Here is a 19596-nt window from a genome sequence, read left to right as displayed (position 1 = left end):
GAATCAGCGCCCCCTTTAGCCTGCCCTGGCCAGAGTGGACGCTCCTATAGGTCTAACACAGCCCGCTAGGGGTCCCCAGGTTGTCACTGTGTTTCAGGTCTGCTTTCTAGAGGCCAAAGTATGACTCCCATAACAATATTGGATGAAACTGGAAAAATTCAACTACTTGTCTTCTCTTGCTTTTAGCTATTCTTTCTTGGTGATTTACTGACTTGGGCCTTATTTTTTTCCTCCAGAATTGTAGGACTTCACTGTACAAATACATATTGCATTTGTTTTGTGCGTGGAGTCCTATGCTAGATGCTGGGGCCTGGGGTCAACCATACCCCACAGTCTTGGACATAAGACCCTTGGTGGATTTTGGCCATGGTGGCTGCCACGTCACCTTCCAAAGGCAAATGCAGAGCCAGCAGCAGAAGAAAGGGTAATAACTCTGCTAATTGAACATGATGAGTAAAGGGAACATTCTTTACCTCAGGGCAAACAGAGCAACCTCATCGAGAGTTTCTTGCCCTGTTTTTCTCGGGGAGTATAAGACACAGCTGCATACAATAGAACCACAGCCAAATTGGAACTGGGGGAGCTAGCCACGGTGCTTTCTCTTGAAGGATTAAGAAGAGGCTTTTGTGGATGTCAGGAGAGTTTTTTTTCCCTCCCTTAGCTGTGCACAGCAATGTAATTTCCTCCACTGATTTCTGGGCAGAAAGTTAGCATTCCAACAAGATGCGCTTTAATTGATTGCAGTTATTAAATCCCTTAGCTTACAAGCTTATAGTTCAGGATATAAGAGCCACATGGAATTTTAATCATTATCTCTTTTCTGTATGAAGGAAACTTGACAAAGGCATTGGGAAGAGGAATGGTGAGGGGGTGGTGCTCACTTTGCATGCAACCTACCTTAGGGATTAAGGAAAATGAACTGGAAACCTCACTGATATCTCTTTGGAACCCACTAAGTTTGCAGACCTGTACTCTGGCTTCTAAATTTATGAATGCCACATTGAGGGAAGCCAGCTATCCCAGGAGCAATCAGAGGACCAGGAAAAGCTCTGGGCAGGCACTGCTCCCCAGGGATGCGCCTTCTCACCATTAGCCTTTAACGCCTCTAGGCCACACATGACCAGATCTGCTTATTGGACAATTTATGACGGAATCTAAGACATTTTTCTCCTTTCCGATGATGAGGATCTAATACCCTATACAAGGCCAGAATACTAGCATACTGGACGGGGTGCCAGTATATTTTCTTTATTGCCTGGCAAGTCTTTAGGTAACATTGTTTTAAATGAAAGGAAAATGTAATACTTAAGCATCAGTTTGTTCCTAGAATCACTGATTGTTTGGAGAATGTGGCAAATTCACTCTGATCCACACACAAAAAGCACTGTCTCTTCAGGGAGAAGAGATCCAGCATGTGTCTGTTTTGGAGGAAAAAGCAGTACCTTGGGGCTCCAAATAATTGTACTGAGAAAACCATTTATGTTTGCATCTCAATTTTTTCTTGCAGGGAGAAAACCTTCCAAAAACCATTGCGCCTCCGGCTGTCAGTTCAGATCAGTTCCTGTTTATCCTTGGTTAAGAAAGAGCCAAAGACCTCCCTCTTTGCTGCTTTATATGCAGTGGGAGTCTGGGCCTGATGTAGTTCTGCTCTGTGGGGGCCTGAGCCTGGGGCCAGCCCAGTCAGCTCTCTGTCCCACCCCACCACCCAGCCCACCTGGTCACTCACCTCACTTTCCTCAGCAGGGGGTGGAGGGACCTCCTTGATAATCTGAAAAAAAAAAAAAATGAACAAATGAGTAGAAATCTCCAGCCACCTGCTTTCCAAGAGGCCTGCTTTCAAAAGGTTCCTGGGTGGTGTGGCCATAATTACCACCGTAATGGGTTCAAGCAAGGCAGGTGTCTTTCTGGGCAGAATAACTCAGTAATTACAGCATGATCCAAGCTGAGGGCTCCACACTCAACTGTGCCTCTTTTAGTTTTGTATAGAGAAAAAAAAATTCCACAGGTAACCGTTTCATCTCTTACCCCAGGTAACTGTCCTGCAAATGTATTCACTCATTTATTCATCTAGTCATTCCCGCATCAACTCATTCACCAATCCACCCAGACCGCTGCACGTCTAACAAGAATGGTACACAACAGAAGTTAAGATAGTGCTTTAGAGGTCAGTCAGGTATGGACCACACTCAGACTGTTGGCAATCCCATTAACTGTTGCTGGCCCCAGGTGGTACTTTTGGAGGGAGGGTGTGACAGTCAGGCAGACTGATTCCCAGCAGAAGGCAGCAAAGAAGGGGTAACCAGGGATTCCTTTCAGGGCCTTGAAACTGAAGAGGTACAAAGATTTACAGATCAGTATTCCAAGACTGGACTCCGCAAACACCACATCATCTGGGTTAAAGAGAGATGTGTGGTCACTTTGGGAAGGCAAGCAATTGGGAGCCGCTTCTAACCAATGAGAGGACGGGTAACACATGGGAGAAGAACAAGCAAGGAGGACAGAGGGGTGGCGGTAAGCCACCTGTCCTCATTTTTATCTCCAACTTGTACACCGCATTCATAAAAGAAAAGCTCTTGCCACCTTTCAGTTAATTCTATTTAAAATTTTTTACAAGGCAGTTTGGCCATTATTCACTCTGACTCTACCACGTGAAAAAGCTGGCTTAAAACTCAACATTCAAAAAACTAAGATCATGGCATCCGGTTCCATCACTTCACGGCAAATAGATGGGAAAAGGTGGAAACAATGGCAGATTTTATTTTCCTGGGCTCCAATATCACTGCAGCGGTGACTACAGCCATGAAATTAAACAATGCTTGCTCCTTGGAAGAAAAGCTATGACAAACCTAGACATTGTGTTAAAAAGCAGAGACAAAGTCCATATAGTCAAAGTTATGGTTTTTCCGGTATTCATGTACAGATGTGAGAGTTGGACCATAAAGAAGGCTGAACACTAGAGAATTGATGCTTTCAAACTGTGCTTTTCAAACTGATGCTTTTCAAACTGTGGCAGTGGAGAAGACTCTTGAGAGTCCCTTGGACAGCAAGGAGATCAAACCAGTCAACCCTAAAGGAAATCAACCCTGATTATTCATTGGGAAGACTGAAGCTGAAGCTCTAATACTTTGGCCACCTGATGGGAAGAGGCAACTCATTGGAAAAGACCCTGATGATGGGAAAGACTGAAGTTAAAAGAGGAAGCAGGTGGCAGAGGATGAGATGTTTAGACAGCATCACAGACTCAATACACATGAATTTGAGCAAACTCCAGGAGATAGTGAAGGACAGGGAAGTCTGGCATCTTGTAGTCCATAGGGTTGCAAAGAGTGGGACACAGCTTAGTGACTGAACAACCACCACGTCCCGTCCCTCGAAGGCTCCCTCCTCTCATACTCCAAACGTTATCATCAGAATGTTGGAACCCCAACATGCAGTCCTTTTCCTCTGAGAATTCTGGTAGATACAAAAGTCGTTATGTATCTTTTGATGTGTTAGCATCAGCGCTGGCCTGAATCACTTTGTGGATGGGTGCTCAGGTGCTGTCCATGGGACCAGCTTCTTAATCTGGTTGGAGAGCTCTACCGGCTGCAGAGCAGGCTGCCTACTAGGCAGCTCTTCCTCCCCGTCCCTCCTACTAAGCACATCCCACCTTTCATTTGATGATTATTCTGGGACCTCATTTGGGCTCTGATCCCCACTGCTGCCACCCATGCTACCACTATCTGTAATGTCATCTCTACATGCACCAGCCAGGGGACTGAGCCTTCACTCACCTAAAACGATGGTATTCAATTAATCAAGAGGCAGAGCTGATCATTTCACACTATTGTTGCATTTGCCTCCATTTCCTGGCCATTGTGAGAAACCTGCTGAAGGTGTTCGTAAAGTACGAAGCCATGATTTTTCTCACCCACTTAACACTGGCTCCAAATTCCTTTAAAAAAAAATTTCTGGGGAGGGTCATTACTGCCCAGTGCTGACTTCCCATCATCCCAGAGGCAGTGGTGATTTTCAAATGGGAAATGGAAGGAGGAGTGAGGAGCTGGGGACAGCAATCTGGCATGCATTTCTTCTCTCAGGGCAGTCTTAGGGAAGAGAGTGGGAGGAGAGCAGGAGACTTGGGAACACAGACAGATGCTGACAAGAGTGCTGGGAGCTTTGTGCTTGCTGAGTACCCTAGGTGAACAGAGGTTCGGTGCAGAGCAGCTGGGCTTTTGTCTTCAAAATGCAATCGGCCCTGTCCCTTGCTGCATGGAATAGTTGTCACTTGTGAACCCCAGACCTGCCTCTTTCTGACTGTGAAGATCAGACAAGTCCCTGAACCTCCTTGACCTCCACTGTCCACTTCTGTGAAATGGGAGCAATAACACTAACCTTGCAGGAACTGAGTCACGGTGAGCAATAATGTTTGCTCTGAAACCAGATGGGTGCTCAATAGATGGTGCATACTATTATTAGTCCCCTTTCCCTTTCTTATAGTCGCTGTCTCTTTTATCACATCTTTAATGAAGGTTTCACTTAACACTGCCCGCCATCCCCTCCCCCCCCGCCCCAGATATACTGAATGACTATGTATGGTGATTTCCAGATGGTGCAGCCTACAAGCCAGAGCTTCATAAAATGAGTGAGATAGGCTGGTGTTCAGACAGTGGCCAGGGCACCTGACAGTGGCCAGGGTCTTCACAGGGGTCAGCAGCAGTGTGTTTTACCACATATGTTTAAACACATGACATCAGCCAGGAAGTGCAGATATCAGCCAAGTGGCCCACCACTCAGACCAACATATCTGTGAGCTGATGTTCGCAGGGTCTTATTGGATATATACTGAATTTTACAGCCAACAATGTCCCAAGGGGGACCCAAAAGACAAAGCAAAATGCAAGATTTATTAAGTGTTAATCAAAAGCAGACTAATCTACAATCTAGATTCCACTCTGACATACTTGTAAACTGGCCACCTGAGCCTCTGAAAAAATGCCACCATGTTCAGGTAGACAGGATTTAAGCACCTCCATCTGGCCTCCTGGGTTAGGTGTCTGGCTGTATTCAGTGGGAATGAAGAAGACTTCCTATTGCTTCCAGCACCACCTTCCATCCCCTAAACACTACCCGCCCCTCACCCCCAACCCTGAAGTGATGGCAAGAGAACATCTCAAAGTGTGATCCAGGCAGACTGAGTTGAAGTCATATGATTACTCCAAGCCTTGAAGCTGGATGGGCTGCCTGTGAGTGAGCCAAACCTTCATACCAAGACCAGTGCCTGGGCCACCCAATGGAGTGCTCTGAGCTCACAGCCACATCATCCCTCCCCACCTCATCCTACTGAGGGCCCGAGCCCAGTGGCCTGGAGGAGCAATTGGGCAACAGCCTGCATTGCTCTCAAGCCTACAGCCCACTGCCGCCTTGCTGCACACAGACTGGCCCAGGCTCACAGGGTAAAATGCAGACTGCCCTAGCCCCCACAAGACTGCAAGACATGGCCCCCCACTTCCCTACCTCACTCCTCTCCACCTCCCTCCCCTTCACTTCTGCCCTTCGGCCTCCTGTCACCTTCCTGTTCCTTCCACGCACCTGGCTCCTTCTCACTGGGAGCGCCTTCTGCCTAAACGCTCGCTGTGTTCCCTGCTTTGTCTGCACGTCTGCAGGTCTCCGTTATGGGGTTTTCTGTCATACTTTTAAGTGTAATTGAAAGTTAATTGCATAATTTCTGGGCTTCTAACTAGTATGACTGGAGGATATTTATTTCTTACAAGAATGCACACAAGAAGCTGCTGAGCACTACCAAACTTAGGCTTGATTTGGGCCACCTCCCTTCTTAGAAGGTTCTGGAGCTTCCTCTTGGTTTTGGGTGGGCTTGTCAGCTCCTTCCTCATTAGGAGGGACAAAGAGAAGATGGATAAGGGTGAAAAGATCCTTAATGAAATGTTTAAGAGGATAATCGCTCAACAGACGTATTTGTAAGCATATTTGGAGCTGAAGGAGGTTCAGGGACTTGTCTGATCTTCATGGCAGGACTGGGGAGAACTCTGGTCTGTGATGGTGTGGAACAGAACTGCCTCTTAAGTATGCATGTATATATTTTAGATTTTTTTGGTTATGGTAAAATTCATATAACATTAACCATTTAAAAGTGTGAGCCAATTATATTGGGTGTAACAAGTGCTATCAGGTGAATGTGAAGACGCTGTCCAGTTGTCAGTAGTGACCTGGTAGAAATACAGAAGACTCTCTCACACACACACCTCATCTGCTTCCTCACTTCTGTTTTCCCCTGTGCAGTGCAATTACATATCACACTTGTGAGTATGTGTACTTTTCTTCACTAAAGCATTTACTCTAGCAGCCTTAACACAAATGCGTGTCCTGGTTAAAGAAGCCAGGGATTCAGGGAAGGAGGAAAATCTTAAGCTTCGGTAGAACTTGTGAAGACGTGAGAGACAGAAGACACCCTGAGAGCAAAGGAAACAGAGGGACCCCCAAGAGCTTCATCAGAGACCACACTGAAGAATATAAAGAAAGGAGGATGGAACTCATGGGGCCCATCATTTGCTTTACAGGGGATTAGAAGCATGTGCCATGGATGAAGAAAAGGCTATAATGCTGAGAGCAGCAGAAAAACAAATTTGTGGCATTTGTTCTTATTTGCAATCACACAAATAGCTTTTATTTTGTTGTTAAGAAAAGAGGACCCTGGCAAGACATCAAAAGCTGGGCTTCTATTTTAAGCCAGTGCAGAAGGAATAACAAGACAATGAGTCACAGCCATCCACCTCTGTTGTTGTGATACTTCGTCCTAAGAATGTCCTTCCTTCCGTGCTGTTAACTCAGAGGCATGGGGCTACATCATACTCAAACCCGTCATGAAACTTCATGTGTTTATATTTTAAAAATTGAGGCATAGAGCTATTTATACTGTAGCATTATTTTAGGTGGGCTTCCCTGCTGGCTCAGACAGTAAAGAATCTGCCTGCAATGCAGGAGACCCAGGTGCAATCCCTGGGTTGAGAAGATCCCCTGGAGAAGGGAATGGCAACCCACTCTAGTGGGATTCCTTGAGAATCCCATGGACAGAGGAGCCTGGTGGGCTACAGTCCATAGGGTTGTAAAGAGTTGGACGTGACTGAGTGCATGACTAACATACACACATTACTTTAATTAAGAATTTAAAGCATTTAAAATGCTAGAAAATTTTAGTGTATTATTAATGTTAAAAAATGTATTACTTTAGAAGGTTTTGAGTGTTCTGTTCTGAACCTATTTCCCTCACTAGGCTGTTACTTTCATAGGGCTAAAATTCCATAAGGAATTGACATTTTAATTTATTTACTTTGCTTTTATTTTTAAATTTATTTTTTAATTGGAGGAAAATCACTTTACAATATTGTGATGGTTTCTGCCATATAACGTCGCAAATCAGCCATTATATATATATATATATATATCACCTCCTTCCCTCCCCCCAACCCTCTAGGTCATCACGGAGTGCCAGGGTGGTCTCTCTGTGTTACATGGCAACTTCTCACCTGTTATCTATTTTACACATGATAGTGTATATGTGTCCATGCTACTTTCTCCACTTCTTCCACTATCTCATCCCCACTGTGCCCGTATAAGTTCGCTATATCTGTATACCCATTCCTTCTCTCCAAATAGATTCACTGATACCATTTTCTTAGATCCCATATATATGTGTTAATATATTTGTTTTTCTCTTCCTAACTTACTTCGTTCTGTATAACAGGCTCTAGAACTCACTAGAACTGACTCAAATCCATTCTTTTTTTTGGTTGAGTAATAATCCATGGTATATATGTACCACAGCTTCCTTATCCATTCATCTGTCAATGAACATCTAGGTTGCTTCCATGTCCTAGCTATTGTAAATAGTGCTGCAGTGAACACTGGGATACACGTGTCTTTTTCAATTATGGTTTTCTCAGGGTCTATGCCCTGTAGTGGGATTGCTGGGTTGTATGGTAGTTTTTTATTCCTAGTTTTCTAAGGAATCTCCATATTGTTCTCCATAGTGGCTGTATCAGTTTATAGTCCCACCACAGTGCAAGAGAGTTCCCTTTTCTCTATATCCTCACTAGCATTTATTGTTTGTAGATTTTTTGGTGATGACCATTCTGACTGGTGTGAGGTGATACCACATTGTAGTTTTGTTTTGCATTTCTCTAATAACTAGCAATGTTGAGCATCTTTTCATGTGTTTATTGGCCATCTTTGGTCTTCTTTGGAGAAATGTTTGTTTAGGTCTTCTGCCCATTGTTTGATTGGGCTGTTTTTCTGATATGAAGCTGTATGAGCTGCTTATTTATTTTGGAGATTAATCCTTTGTCAGTTGTTTGATTTGTAACTGTTTTCTCCCATTCTGAGGGTTGTCTTTTAACCTTGTTTATTTCTTCATTTGCTGTGCAAAAGCTTTTAAGTAGGTCTCATTTATTTATTTATTTTTGTTTTTATTTCCATTACTCTAGGAGTAGGGTCAAAGAGGATCTTGCTGTGATTTATGCCAAAGAGTGTACTGCTATGTTTTCCTCTAAGAGATTTATAGTTTCTGGCATTACATTTAAGTCTTGAATTCATTTTGAATTTATTTTTGTGTATGGTGTTAGGAAGTATTCTTGTTTCATTCTTTTACATGTGGCTGTCCAGTTTTCCCAGCACCACTGACTGAAGAGGCAGTCTTTTTCCATTATATATTTTTGCCTCCTTTGTCAGAGATAAGGTGTCCAAAGGCGCAGGGGTTTATCTCTGAGCTTTCTGTTTTTTCCGTTGGTCTATATTTTTGTCTTTATGCCAGCACCATACTCTCTTGATGACTATAGCTATGTAATGTAGTCTTAAATCAGGAAGGTTAATTTCTCCAGGTCCATTTTTCTTTCTCAAGATTGCTTTGACTGTTCAGGGTCTTTTGTTTTTCCAAATAAACTGTGAATTGTTTTGTTTTAGTTCTATGAAAAATGCCATTGGTAGTTTGATAGGGATTGCACTGAATCTGTAGATTGCTTTGGGAATTATAGTCATTTTCACAATATTGATTCTTCCAATCCAAGAACATGATATATCTCTCAATCTGTTTGTATTGCTTTTGATTTCTTTCATCAGTGTCTTACAGTTTTCTGCATATGGGTCTTTTGTCTCTTTAGGTAGATTTATCCCTAGGTATTTTATTCTTTTTGTTGAAATGGTGAATGGGATTGTTTCCTTAAATTTCACTTTCTGAGTTTTCATTGTTAGTGTATAGGAATGCAAGGGATTTCTGTGCATAAGTTTTATATCCCGTGACTTTATTATATTCATTGATTAGCCCTAGAAGTTTTCTGGTGGCATGTTTAGGGTTTTCTATGTATAGTGGCATGTCATCTGCAAACAGTGAGTTTTGTTTCTTCTTTTCCAATCTGGATTCCTTTTATTTCTTTTCCTTCTTTGATTGCTGTGACTAGGACTTTCAAAACTATGTTGAATAATAGTAGTGAGAATGGGCACCCTTACCTTGTTCCTGATCTTAGAGGAAATGCTTCGGTTTTTCACCACTGAAAATAATGTTTGCTGTAGGTTTACTATATTGAGATATATTCCCTCTGTGAAGTTTTTTTTTTAATTATAAATGGCTGTTGAATTTTTGAAGTGACATTTTTAGAAACACCCTTCAAGTTATGGGAGAAATAATGGTATTTAGAAAACTTTTGATGTATCTGCTACTTAACCATTGTTACTTTTGTAAAGAGCACAGGAAAGACAAATGACAGGGCGTGACTTTCTGAACTGGTTTCTGGTCTTTTGTGCTTTCTATGCATAGTAAAACACCAAGGAATCTGAGTAATAATATTCCTTGAGTTTGGGTAATTTTCAATTGTGAACTCATGCATAGTTTGCATTTACCTATGGGAGTCTTATGAAGACTAAGCTAAGGGATCAGCCTGCCAGAGAGGATTCAAGTTTCATTTTGCAGATTCCTAAGTACTTCTAAACTGTGAATCCCTTTCTCTTAGTTTGTAATTTATAGAACCCAAAGTAATATATATTTGAACTCTAAAACTGAGAGGTTGTTGTTTTGAATTTTTAGGGACAGACACACACATCAAACTCATAGCCCATCCCCTTACTCAAGGTCTCAGCTATAGGCAGAAGATTCAGTCCTACTCTCAAACTTTTATGGACTTATGTAAAGCTATGAAACCAAATGTCTAGGTTGTTGAGATTAGAAAATCACCACTGCTTTAGGGTCAGCTAAGTACCTAATTTCTAGAACCTTCTTTATTTTGTCCCTGGAAATGTCTGTTTTCTTGTGATCCTGGTTATGCACTTAAAACAAAGTTTTATTGTATATTTTTTCCAGGAATTTTTTGTTTTTATTTTGCTGTGAGGTCTAGTGTATCACCAGCTGGGAGTAATCGATTATTTGCAAATGATTACCTCCTGCATGCTCAGGAGGCATGTTAAGTTTCTTCAATCATGTCTGACTCTGTTCAATCCTATGGACTGTAGCCTGCCAGGCTCCTCTGTCCATGGGATTCTTCAGGCTAGAATATTGGAGTGGGTTGCCATTTCCTTCTCCAGGGGATCTTCCCAACCCAGGGATTGAATCTGTTTCTCTTACATCTCCTGCATTGGCAGGCATGTTCTTTATCACTAGTGCCACCTCAGAGGGGTTAACACAAATAAATGTATTTAGATGCTTAAGGTCATTTGGAGCTTTTGATTTAAAACATCGCATATTATGGGACTTCTGGACTGATACCTTAATTCCAACTCTTTTGCTACCTCCCTGGCCTTACAGCTCAGTTGGTATAGAATTCGCCTACAATGCATGAGGCCCGGGTTCAATTCCTGGATCAGGAAGATCTGCTAGAGAAGGGAGAGGCTACCCACTCCAGTATTCTTGGGCTTCTCTTGTGGCTCAGCTGGTAAAATATCCACCTGCAATGTGGGAGACCTGGGTTCGATCCCTGTGTTGGGAAGATACCTCTGGAGAAGGAAAAGTCTTTCCCACTGCAGTATTCTGGCCTGGGGTATGCCATGGACTGTATAGTCCATGGGTCGCAGAGAGTCAGACACAACTGAGCAACTTTCACTGACCTCACAGGTTCTGTGTGAGGACAAGCCATCAGAAGAGAGCTGTGTATAGAAGAAATGCCAATGAGATCTGAAAAGCCATGTAACAAAAGGCTTCAGTCTCATGGATGGAAGGAGATGCTTGCTCTTATGCTTTTACAATCTAGACTTCAATTCTGATCCCTTAACCTTACAATATATATCTTTCTAATTAAAATCAAGAAACCAAGGGAAACTAGGCAATGCAATGTGGAGAATGTCCAGCAAGTATGAGACACTAGCTGATGACAGATAAATGAATCTTACTATACAAACAGTATAAATGTAATAGAAACCTCACAGCTGATTAAAGCTGGCCAAGTACTGCCTGAATTCAATAAATTTACACTGTAAAAGTTTAGTAAAGGCTACTGCCAAGGGTGTTGATCTAGAATGTTGATCTACAAGACATTCTCAAAGAAATGAGTTCAACTTTTTTTGTCTTTTGCATTTGGAACTCAAATTCCAAATAATTCTTGGCCTTTCATCATATCTCCCTTAAGATTGGAATTATTTCAAAGGCAAAACTCATCCATAACTCAAGAGAGAATGGTGGCAAGAATTTTAACATCAGTTGATAAGACCCAAATGACTTACATGGTAATTTAAAAAAAATGGCTATGCATAGTTTCCAGTAGACAGTGTGCCAGGCACTGCAAAACTGAGACAGTTTTAAAAAAATCCATGAATTCGGGATGGGGAATACATGTAAATCCATAGCTAATTCATTTCAATGTATGACAAAAACTACTGCAATGTTGTAAAGTAATTAGCCTCCAACTAATAAAAATAAATGGAAAAAAAAAATCCATGAATTCAGATTCCCTGAAGCTTGGAGGAGCATCTTGTCTGCCTTGGTTATGGGCAAGGTGATTCCAGCCACGGGGAGTGGCTATGGATCTTATCAGGACACACACTGAGCAAGGATGGGGCGTGATGTTCACAATGTGTTGGAGCTTGTTGGTGCTGACATACCCTTCCAGAAGGGCAGGAATGGGGCCATTCTTAGGAACCCAGGAATATGACTTTCAGCCAATTCAGCATTCTCTGGGATTATGTTTCCCAAACAGTCTTTGGCAGAATGTTAGTGTCCTTCCAGACATCAGTATGTCTATAGGTGTTTGGGAAGAACTAGTGTACTTCTAGGTGCTGGTATGTTAACAGGTGGGGATAGGACTATGCCAAGGGAGAGGGGCTCCAGGGTCAAAAGAAACTTAACTGGATGTTGTTTAGAAATGTTGCCCCTGACTACTTGCATTGTATTTTGATGTGTAACCAGATTTGAGGATCACAGGCCAGGACATATTGAAGGGGAGGAGTAGGTTCACTTCCATGAGGTGAGAATAAAAGGAAGCAACTTTAGAGCCAATATGGTTCCAATTTTCTAATTTTTCACATGAGGAAATGAATTTAAAAGATTTGCCTTTAACTGATGGACGATGATCTCATATTGGAACCCCGTAGTCTTTAATGACAGCTCGTCTCTTCCCAGCTCACTCGGGGGCATGAGGATGGTGGTGGGTGGGTTCCCAAGCAAGTGTCAAGGCCAGCCCTGCAGGGATGAGGGAAGCTATGAGGGCAAGGTGGAGATGACAACAGACTGGGCGTTCGGGGCTTGCGGTGCAGGGCAGGCCGCGGCAGAACTCTGTGTAATCTTGCAAGTTTCAGAGCAAGGCGTGTCCAGATGGGAATGGGTGGAGGCTGGAAAGGGGTCCAGAAAGCACGATGAATCTAGGCCTAAAATGCCTGGCTAAGGATCTGCTTGTACTTGTTAGGTTTCTATTAAATAAACTTCAGTAAATCCCTTTGGTGATGTGAGGTTTGGTTGTCTGGCCCTAAAAATTAAATATTATGCTTAAAGGTGTGGAGGGCATTATTTGAAGACTTTATTTTTATTTCAATTTAAGGCATATCACGTTCCTGATTAGTTTTCATCCCTTGGAATTTGTCACTGGTGATGACAAAGGGGCTTATTTGTTGAGCTACCCTGAAAATTCAATAAGGGTATGAATGATCCTTTACATAATTCTTTAAAAACTGTTTATAAAATACCTACAAGGCCATTAAAAACAAAGCAAAGCAAAAGGGAACTGAATTTTGTTTATATTGAGAGAAATTCTCAATACAAGCACATAATCCTTTTCCAACAAACTGAATAAGAATATTTGCTATTATTTGAATAGAAATGTAGCAATTTGATTTCACCTAAATAGTGTGGTTGAATTAGCTGGGTTGCAGAAGAATTGTGACTCTCTAGCAGGATCTCTTTGGAGCAGGAAATGGCAACGCACTCCAGTATTCTTGTCTGGAGAGTTCCATGGACAGAGGAGCCTGGTGGGCTACAGTTCATGGGGTCGCAAAGAGCTGGACACGACTGAGCGACTGAGCACAGCACAGCACAGCAGGATCTCTTACTTTCTTTCTAGTTGTGGAAAAAAATGCACAACCTATTCTTAACCATTTTAAAGTGTACAGTTCAGTAGTGTCAAGTATATTCATGTTGTTAGGCAACCAAGCTCCAGAACTTTCTCATCTGGCAAAATACAGCAGGATCTTTTGGCTCAGGGCTCCTGACCCCACTTACCTTCCAATAAAATGGGTACATTTCTAGGATTATATTTAAGAAGCAGATATAAATGTGCTTTGTTATGCAATGTTTGATACATATAAAACCATGTGCTAACAGACATGTAATTTATGAAAACTAATAATAATGATACAAACACTCATGAGACTACCATGCCCTACAGTTCCACTGTTTGTGAGTTCCTTGCATATCCCAAGATGATTTAGCTTTTTAATTTAGTTTGGAAAACATATGAATTACATGCCAGGTGCCGTACTCCTTTGTAGGATGATTTTCTGTGACCAGTGTCTCCCTCCCCTGGAGGGGTTCACTGTATAGTGACAGGAATATATATATGAATGAATCGTTGTGTTAGAATGAAACAATTCTCTAGTCCAGTGGTCCCCAGTCTTTTTGGCATCAGGGACAGGTTTCATGGATGACAATTTTTCCAAGGATGGCGGGGTTGGAGGGATGGTTTTGTGATGATCCAAGCTCCTCATATTTAGGGTTCATGCTCCTATGGGAATCCAATGTGGCCACTGATCTGACAGGAGGCAGAGCTCAGGTGGTAATGAGAGCAACAGGGAGTGGCTGAAAATATAGATGAAGCTTCCCTCACTGGCCTGCCTGCTGCTCACCTCCCGCTGTGCAGCCCTGGTTCTAATAGACCATTGACTAGTGCTGGTCTGAGGGCTGGGGACCCCTGCTTTAACAGATGTGTGAAAAAAGTGCTATGAAAATCAAGGAGAGTTGAAGCTAATTCTCCCAGGTGGGAAAAAGGAAAACTAGTTAGATGGAGTAATCATGAGCAGGACTACAAAGAGGAATTGTAGACAGGATAGATAAAGACTATGACAATATTTCAGCAAGTGGAAACAACAGAAAGAGATCAATAATAACTACATGGTATGTTCAAGGAGCCCCAAAGAACAGAGCGAGCCTGGAGACAGCTCTCCTTCCATTTGACTACTCAAAGAAGTTTGAGATTTATAAGTAACCGTCTTGACCTAGGCATGGTTAATGTCTGCGGAACTACACTCCTGGCTTCCAACAGCTTATGTCTATAGGGGAAGACTGACAAGTAAACAGTCAGTAACAACAGCATGGTTGGTGCCATGAAGAAGCTCTCACGGGGTGCTTGGGGAGTCCATCACACACAGGGAGGAGGGTAGGAGGTGAGGCTGGAGAAGGCGTTTGTGGCCAGACTGGGAAGGGTCTACACATGCCAAGTCAAGGAATTTGAAGTCTATTTTAGAGAATTTGAACAATCATGAGGATTTGGGGCAGGGAAGGGAGTGGGATCATGAACTGTTTCCTTGATTTTTTTTTTTTTAAAGGAAAAAACCTAGTGATGGTAGACTAAAAGAGCAGTTAGAAAGTTATTGCAATAGTTCAGGTGGGAGATGCAGAACCTTAGACTAGGGCAATGACATCCATCCATTCACTCATTCATTCATTCCAAACTATTTGTTAAGCAACTCCTGAGTGCTAGGTATTATACTTGGGCTGGGGTAGAGGATGTGGACAGAAGTGCCAGATGAGACAGGGTGTGGGAGAAGAGGATGCCCTATACACAATTCTGAGGTGAGAGAAGACAAGAAGAGAGGGAGAAGACATTGGCAATCACTCTGCTGTCTCTAGTTTGGGCAGCTCAGAGGATGATCCACTGATGAAGACCAGTTCTGGGGTCAACAAGTTTAACTGGGACATGTTGTGGGGGCAGGTAGAGATACCCATGTTTGAGAAATCCACTGGGTTCTGATACTATAGACCTGATCTTTTGAAGCCAAGGCCAGAGATGGCTGGCCACGTTGAAAAGCCACCAGCATATCCGTTGTAGCCAAAGTCATGAGCATTGGTGACATTGAGGCTGAAGACAATCTCAAAGAACAAGAGGTGAGCAGCAGCAGCAGGAGACAGAAGAGTCAGCAGCAGCCAGCAGGGGAGAGAGTTGAAAGGAGAGAGTGCCCACTGCTGAAAGAACTAGAGTAGGAGGAGAAATGAGCACTCCTGGCTGGGAGTTCAGGCTTGCAAGGGATGGACTAGAGAAACAATGGTGATGGAGCCCAGGGTGCAGCAGGCTGAAGAGTGAATAGAAGAACAGTCTGCTCTGCAGAGAAGGTTTCAGATGAAAGAGAGGGAGAAGGAATAGGGCAGCTCGAAGGAGGAATAAGCTATGACACATTCGAAAAGGTTGAAGGAGGCCAGCAGGCAGTGGGGAGGAAGATGGTGGAAAGGATGAACATATCATAGGCAGAGGTGAGTGGGGGAGAACAGGATGAAAGACATGAGTGGAAGGAGAGGGAGAGGGGCCAGTCTGCATCCGGGGAAGGGAAGGATGTTGGAGAAGGATGCACACAAGTCTGTTTGAAGTGGAAGGTTTCTCACAGGATGGTTTCCATCTTCTCACTGAGACAGAAGAGCAGGTTGTCTGTTGAGAGTGAAAGGGCCAGAAGTAGCATAGACATCTCCAGGAGAAGAACAGTCTGGGAGAGACACTGTGAGGGTGAAATCTGGGGCTCCATACGGATGAGGTCAGAGTTTGCTAAGCAATTCAAAGGAGCGGCAAATGTGCCCTGGCTTCATCAGTGTGCTCGGGCAATTATTTTTTGAAGGGATCAGCATCTTGGGAGCAGGAGAGAAGACTTACAATTGCTCTGTTCAGGTGCAGGAAGGGGGCAGGGCAGGTGGAGAAGGAGTTATGGAATCAAGGGTGTTCCTGAGAGTGGCAACATGGGGTCAATAGGTTAAGAGACCATGCAAGCTTTTATTCTATCCCCAGATTTTTTATTTGGAGGAGTCAAGTCCCCACTACTAATCAGGGATCTATCAGTGCCTGGTGACCTGCTGAAATTTAGGCTGGGGGTGATGGCCTTTCCCCGTGTACATGAAGCTACCACATTAGCTGGACTGCAGGCTCTCGTTAGGGTGCTGCCTCTTGGCTGGGATGATGGTAGACACCCAGGGTTACCTACACTTTCTTGATCTATATTAGATGATATTTACTGCTAGTACCACTGATTCATTGTTGACTTTTTCACTCTTACAATATATTTCAACCCTTTTTTCATGATCATCATCTTATTTAGATTTCTTGGTCTTCCTTTTTTTAAAGTTCAATTGAGAAAGTTCAATAATATTGGACCAACTAATAAGTAGATGGAATGGCTATTGCATGACTTAAAGGGTTCTGGCAATGCCTCTTGTGGAACTGAGGCAGGGCTCTATTTATTTGTCTATTTTGGGATAAAATATTGGCTCCTGAATTTCCTTTCTGCAACTGCAAATAAGCCCAGGCTACATAGTCCAGTGACTCTCTCCCCTTCAATGGGAATGTTTTTGATGCCAGTGAATAAAGGGAGGAATCTTAGAAATCAAAGGTTTACCTGGGGATATTGAGGTCCACGCTGGGAAACACTAAAAGGTTTTGATCCAGGATCTGGAAAAATTCTCTCTCCATTGGTCACCACTGATAGACTATTCTCTGCTATTTGGGCAAGAAGTTAACCCAGGTTCCATCTAGGCAGAAGATAAGAGCCAGATGGGCATAAGGTCCTTTCAGAAAGGCAAAATGCAATGAGTAGCACCGGTCGCTCTCACCCTTCAGATTTCTTCTTTCAGATGGGGCCAGCAGGAAGTGAGAGGACGCTGAGTTCTCCAGAGGGCCAGCTTGTAGTAACCAACACACTTGCTCTGGTCATCCTGGTCATTACTTTTAAAATGTTCATTATGATGAGTAAAGAGTGATCTAATTGCCTGCCCTTCTCCCCCTGCCAGCCTCCAAGACTTTGTGGACCACCCCCATTCCCAGTTCATATTCAGCCACTAAACGGTTAATGTTTGGCTCAATTGGGATGGGGGTGGGGGGGCTTGAAGGTTGTTAAATACTTTAAATATCATTCCTGGACAGAATTGTGCAGAAGACAGAGGAAGGACACAGCAGAGAATCCTCATGGCCTCCTCACGTTACAGACCCTTTCTGCCCTCTGGTTATTTTCCATCATTGAGATGTGGCTTTGGTAACAGGTCATGAGGCATTCCTCACGCTCGAGGCAGGGTAGAGACGACAGAGGAAGGTTTCAGGACTATCAGTTACAAGGACGCCCTCTCTCAGTCCCAGACTGTGGAGAGGGGCTGCTGTCAAACAAGGGAGAGAAACTTCTTGCATTCTGCCTCCTAGGGAGGCAGGAGATGATGTCTGCCCTCCTTCCTGTATACTCCCTTCAGAAAACACATGACTTTATCCCATCCCCCTCAGAACATCACCATTCATGAAGGAAGCCAGTGATCAAGAAGCAATTTTGGGGGTACACCAAGTGTCAGAGCCCCTGCCAGTTTTCAGAAATAGTTGTGAGGGCAGTCTGTATAGACCTCATAAACAGGGAAATCAATCTCTAAGATCTTCCCCTTGCAAAGAAATCCTTCAGGACTTACAAAATCAGACCGCATTAAGACTTTTGGCTGTCTTCCAAAGAGACATAGGCTTAACCAGATAGAATCGTTGAAAAATATTTTGAATATTGCAAAACAATCTGGCCTTATGTAATCCTGCTCCCAATAACTAAAGGCGTTAATTAAGAGGCTCTTTCCTGGAAAATAAAATCACAATAAGATATCATCTCATGCCTGTTAGGATGGTTATCATCAAAAAGACAATAACAAATGTTAGTGGAACTCCTTATACGCCATTCATGGGAACATAAACTGGTATAGCCACAGTGGAAAACAGTATGGAGGTTCCTCAAAAAATTAGAAATAGAACTACCATATGACCCAGAAATTTGACTTTTAGGAAACAAAATTACTATCCCAAAGAAGTACCAGCAGCCTCATGTTCATTACAACCTTATTTATAATAGCCAAGACATGGAAACAACCTATGAAGGATGAATGGATAAAGAAGATGTGATATGCATATACAGTGAAATACTATTTGGCCATAAAAAAGAAAGAAATCCTTCCGTTTGTGACAACATGGATGGACTCTGAGGACATCACGCTAAGTGAAGTAAGTCGAGCAGAGCAAGACAAATACTGTATGATCTCACACCTGGAATTTAGAAGAACCAAATCCATAAAAGCAGATCAGATTTGTGGTTGCCAGAGGCAGGGGATGGGGTACAGGACTTAGGGTAGAGGAATTGAGTGAAGGTAGTCAAAATGTACAAATTTCCAGTTAGTTCTAAGATAAATAAGCTCTGGAGCTGTAATGTAAGACATGATGTCTACAGTTTAGACTACTGTACTGTCCATTTAACAGTTGCTAAGAAAGTAGTTCTTGGGCTTCCCTGGTGGCTCAGAGGTAAAGAATTCATATGCCAGTGCAGGAGACGTGGGATTGATCCCTGGGTTGGGAAGATCCCCTGGATGAAGGAAATGGCAACCCACTCCAGTATTCTTGCCTGGGAAATCCTATGGACAGAGGAGCCTGGTGGGCTATAGTCCCTGGGGTCACAAAAGAGTCAGGCATGACTTAGTGACTAAACACCACCACCACTACCAAGAAAGTAGTTCTTAAAAGTTCTTATCACAAAGGAAAAAGTGTGTAACTATGTGGGGTAAAGGGATGCTTGTTGTGGGAAACTTTGTGCAATACAAGTATCAAATTATTAAGTTGTAGACTGTAAACTTATAAAATGTTATATGTCAATTATATCTCAACAAAACTGGAAAAAAGAGACATTTCTCACCAATATAAATTGAATGCCATATGGTACAGTTATGTATTCTTATTATAGTAACTATTTTAAAATAATAATATTAATTATTGTTATTCAAAATAATACAAGGAACTGTTTCAAGCAGTATATATATATATGCATATACATATATATCTATACAGATAAAGATATACATATTTATGATCCTTTAATTTTCACTATCTGCCTATGAGGTCAGAGCTCTCATTGTCCTCAGTATGCAAATGA

At 42.7% G+C, this 19596-nt stretch overlaps 1 protein-coding gene across 1 annotated transcript in view; it reads right to left on the bottom strand.

Moving 5' to 3' along the window:
- The window catches only part of ANTXR1 (ANTXR cell adhesion molecule 1), a 256016-nt gene that overhangs the window by 83474 nt on the left and 152946 nt on the right, over window positions 1-19596 (bottom strand). The window contains exon 14 of the mRNA XM_020878572.2: window positions 1727-1768. Coding sequence (XP_020734231.1) covers window positions 1727-1768 — 42 coding nt within the window. The remainder of the gene's footprint in view (window positions 1-1726; window positions 1769-19596) is intronic.

This window comes from Odocoileus virginianus, chromosome 2 (genome assembly GCF_023699985.2).
Source record: "Odocoileus virginianus isolate 20LAN1187 ecotype Illinois chromosome 2, Ovbor_1.2, whole genome shotgun sequence".
Lineage (NCBI taxonomy): Eukaryota > Metazoa > Chordata > Mammalia > Artiodactyla > Cervidae > Odocoileus > Odocoileus virginianus.
The sequence above is the reverse complement of the archived record's forward strand: the minus strand, read 5'-3'. Positions and strand labels throughout refer to the sequence as shown.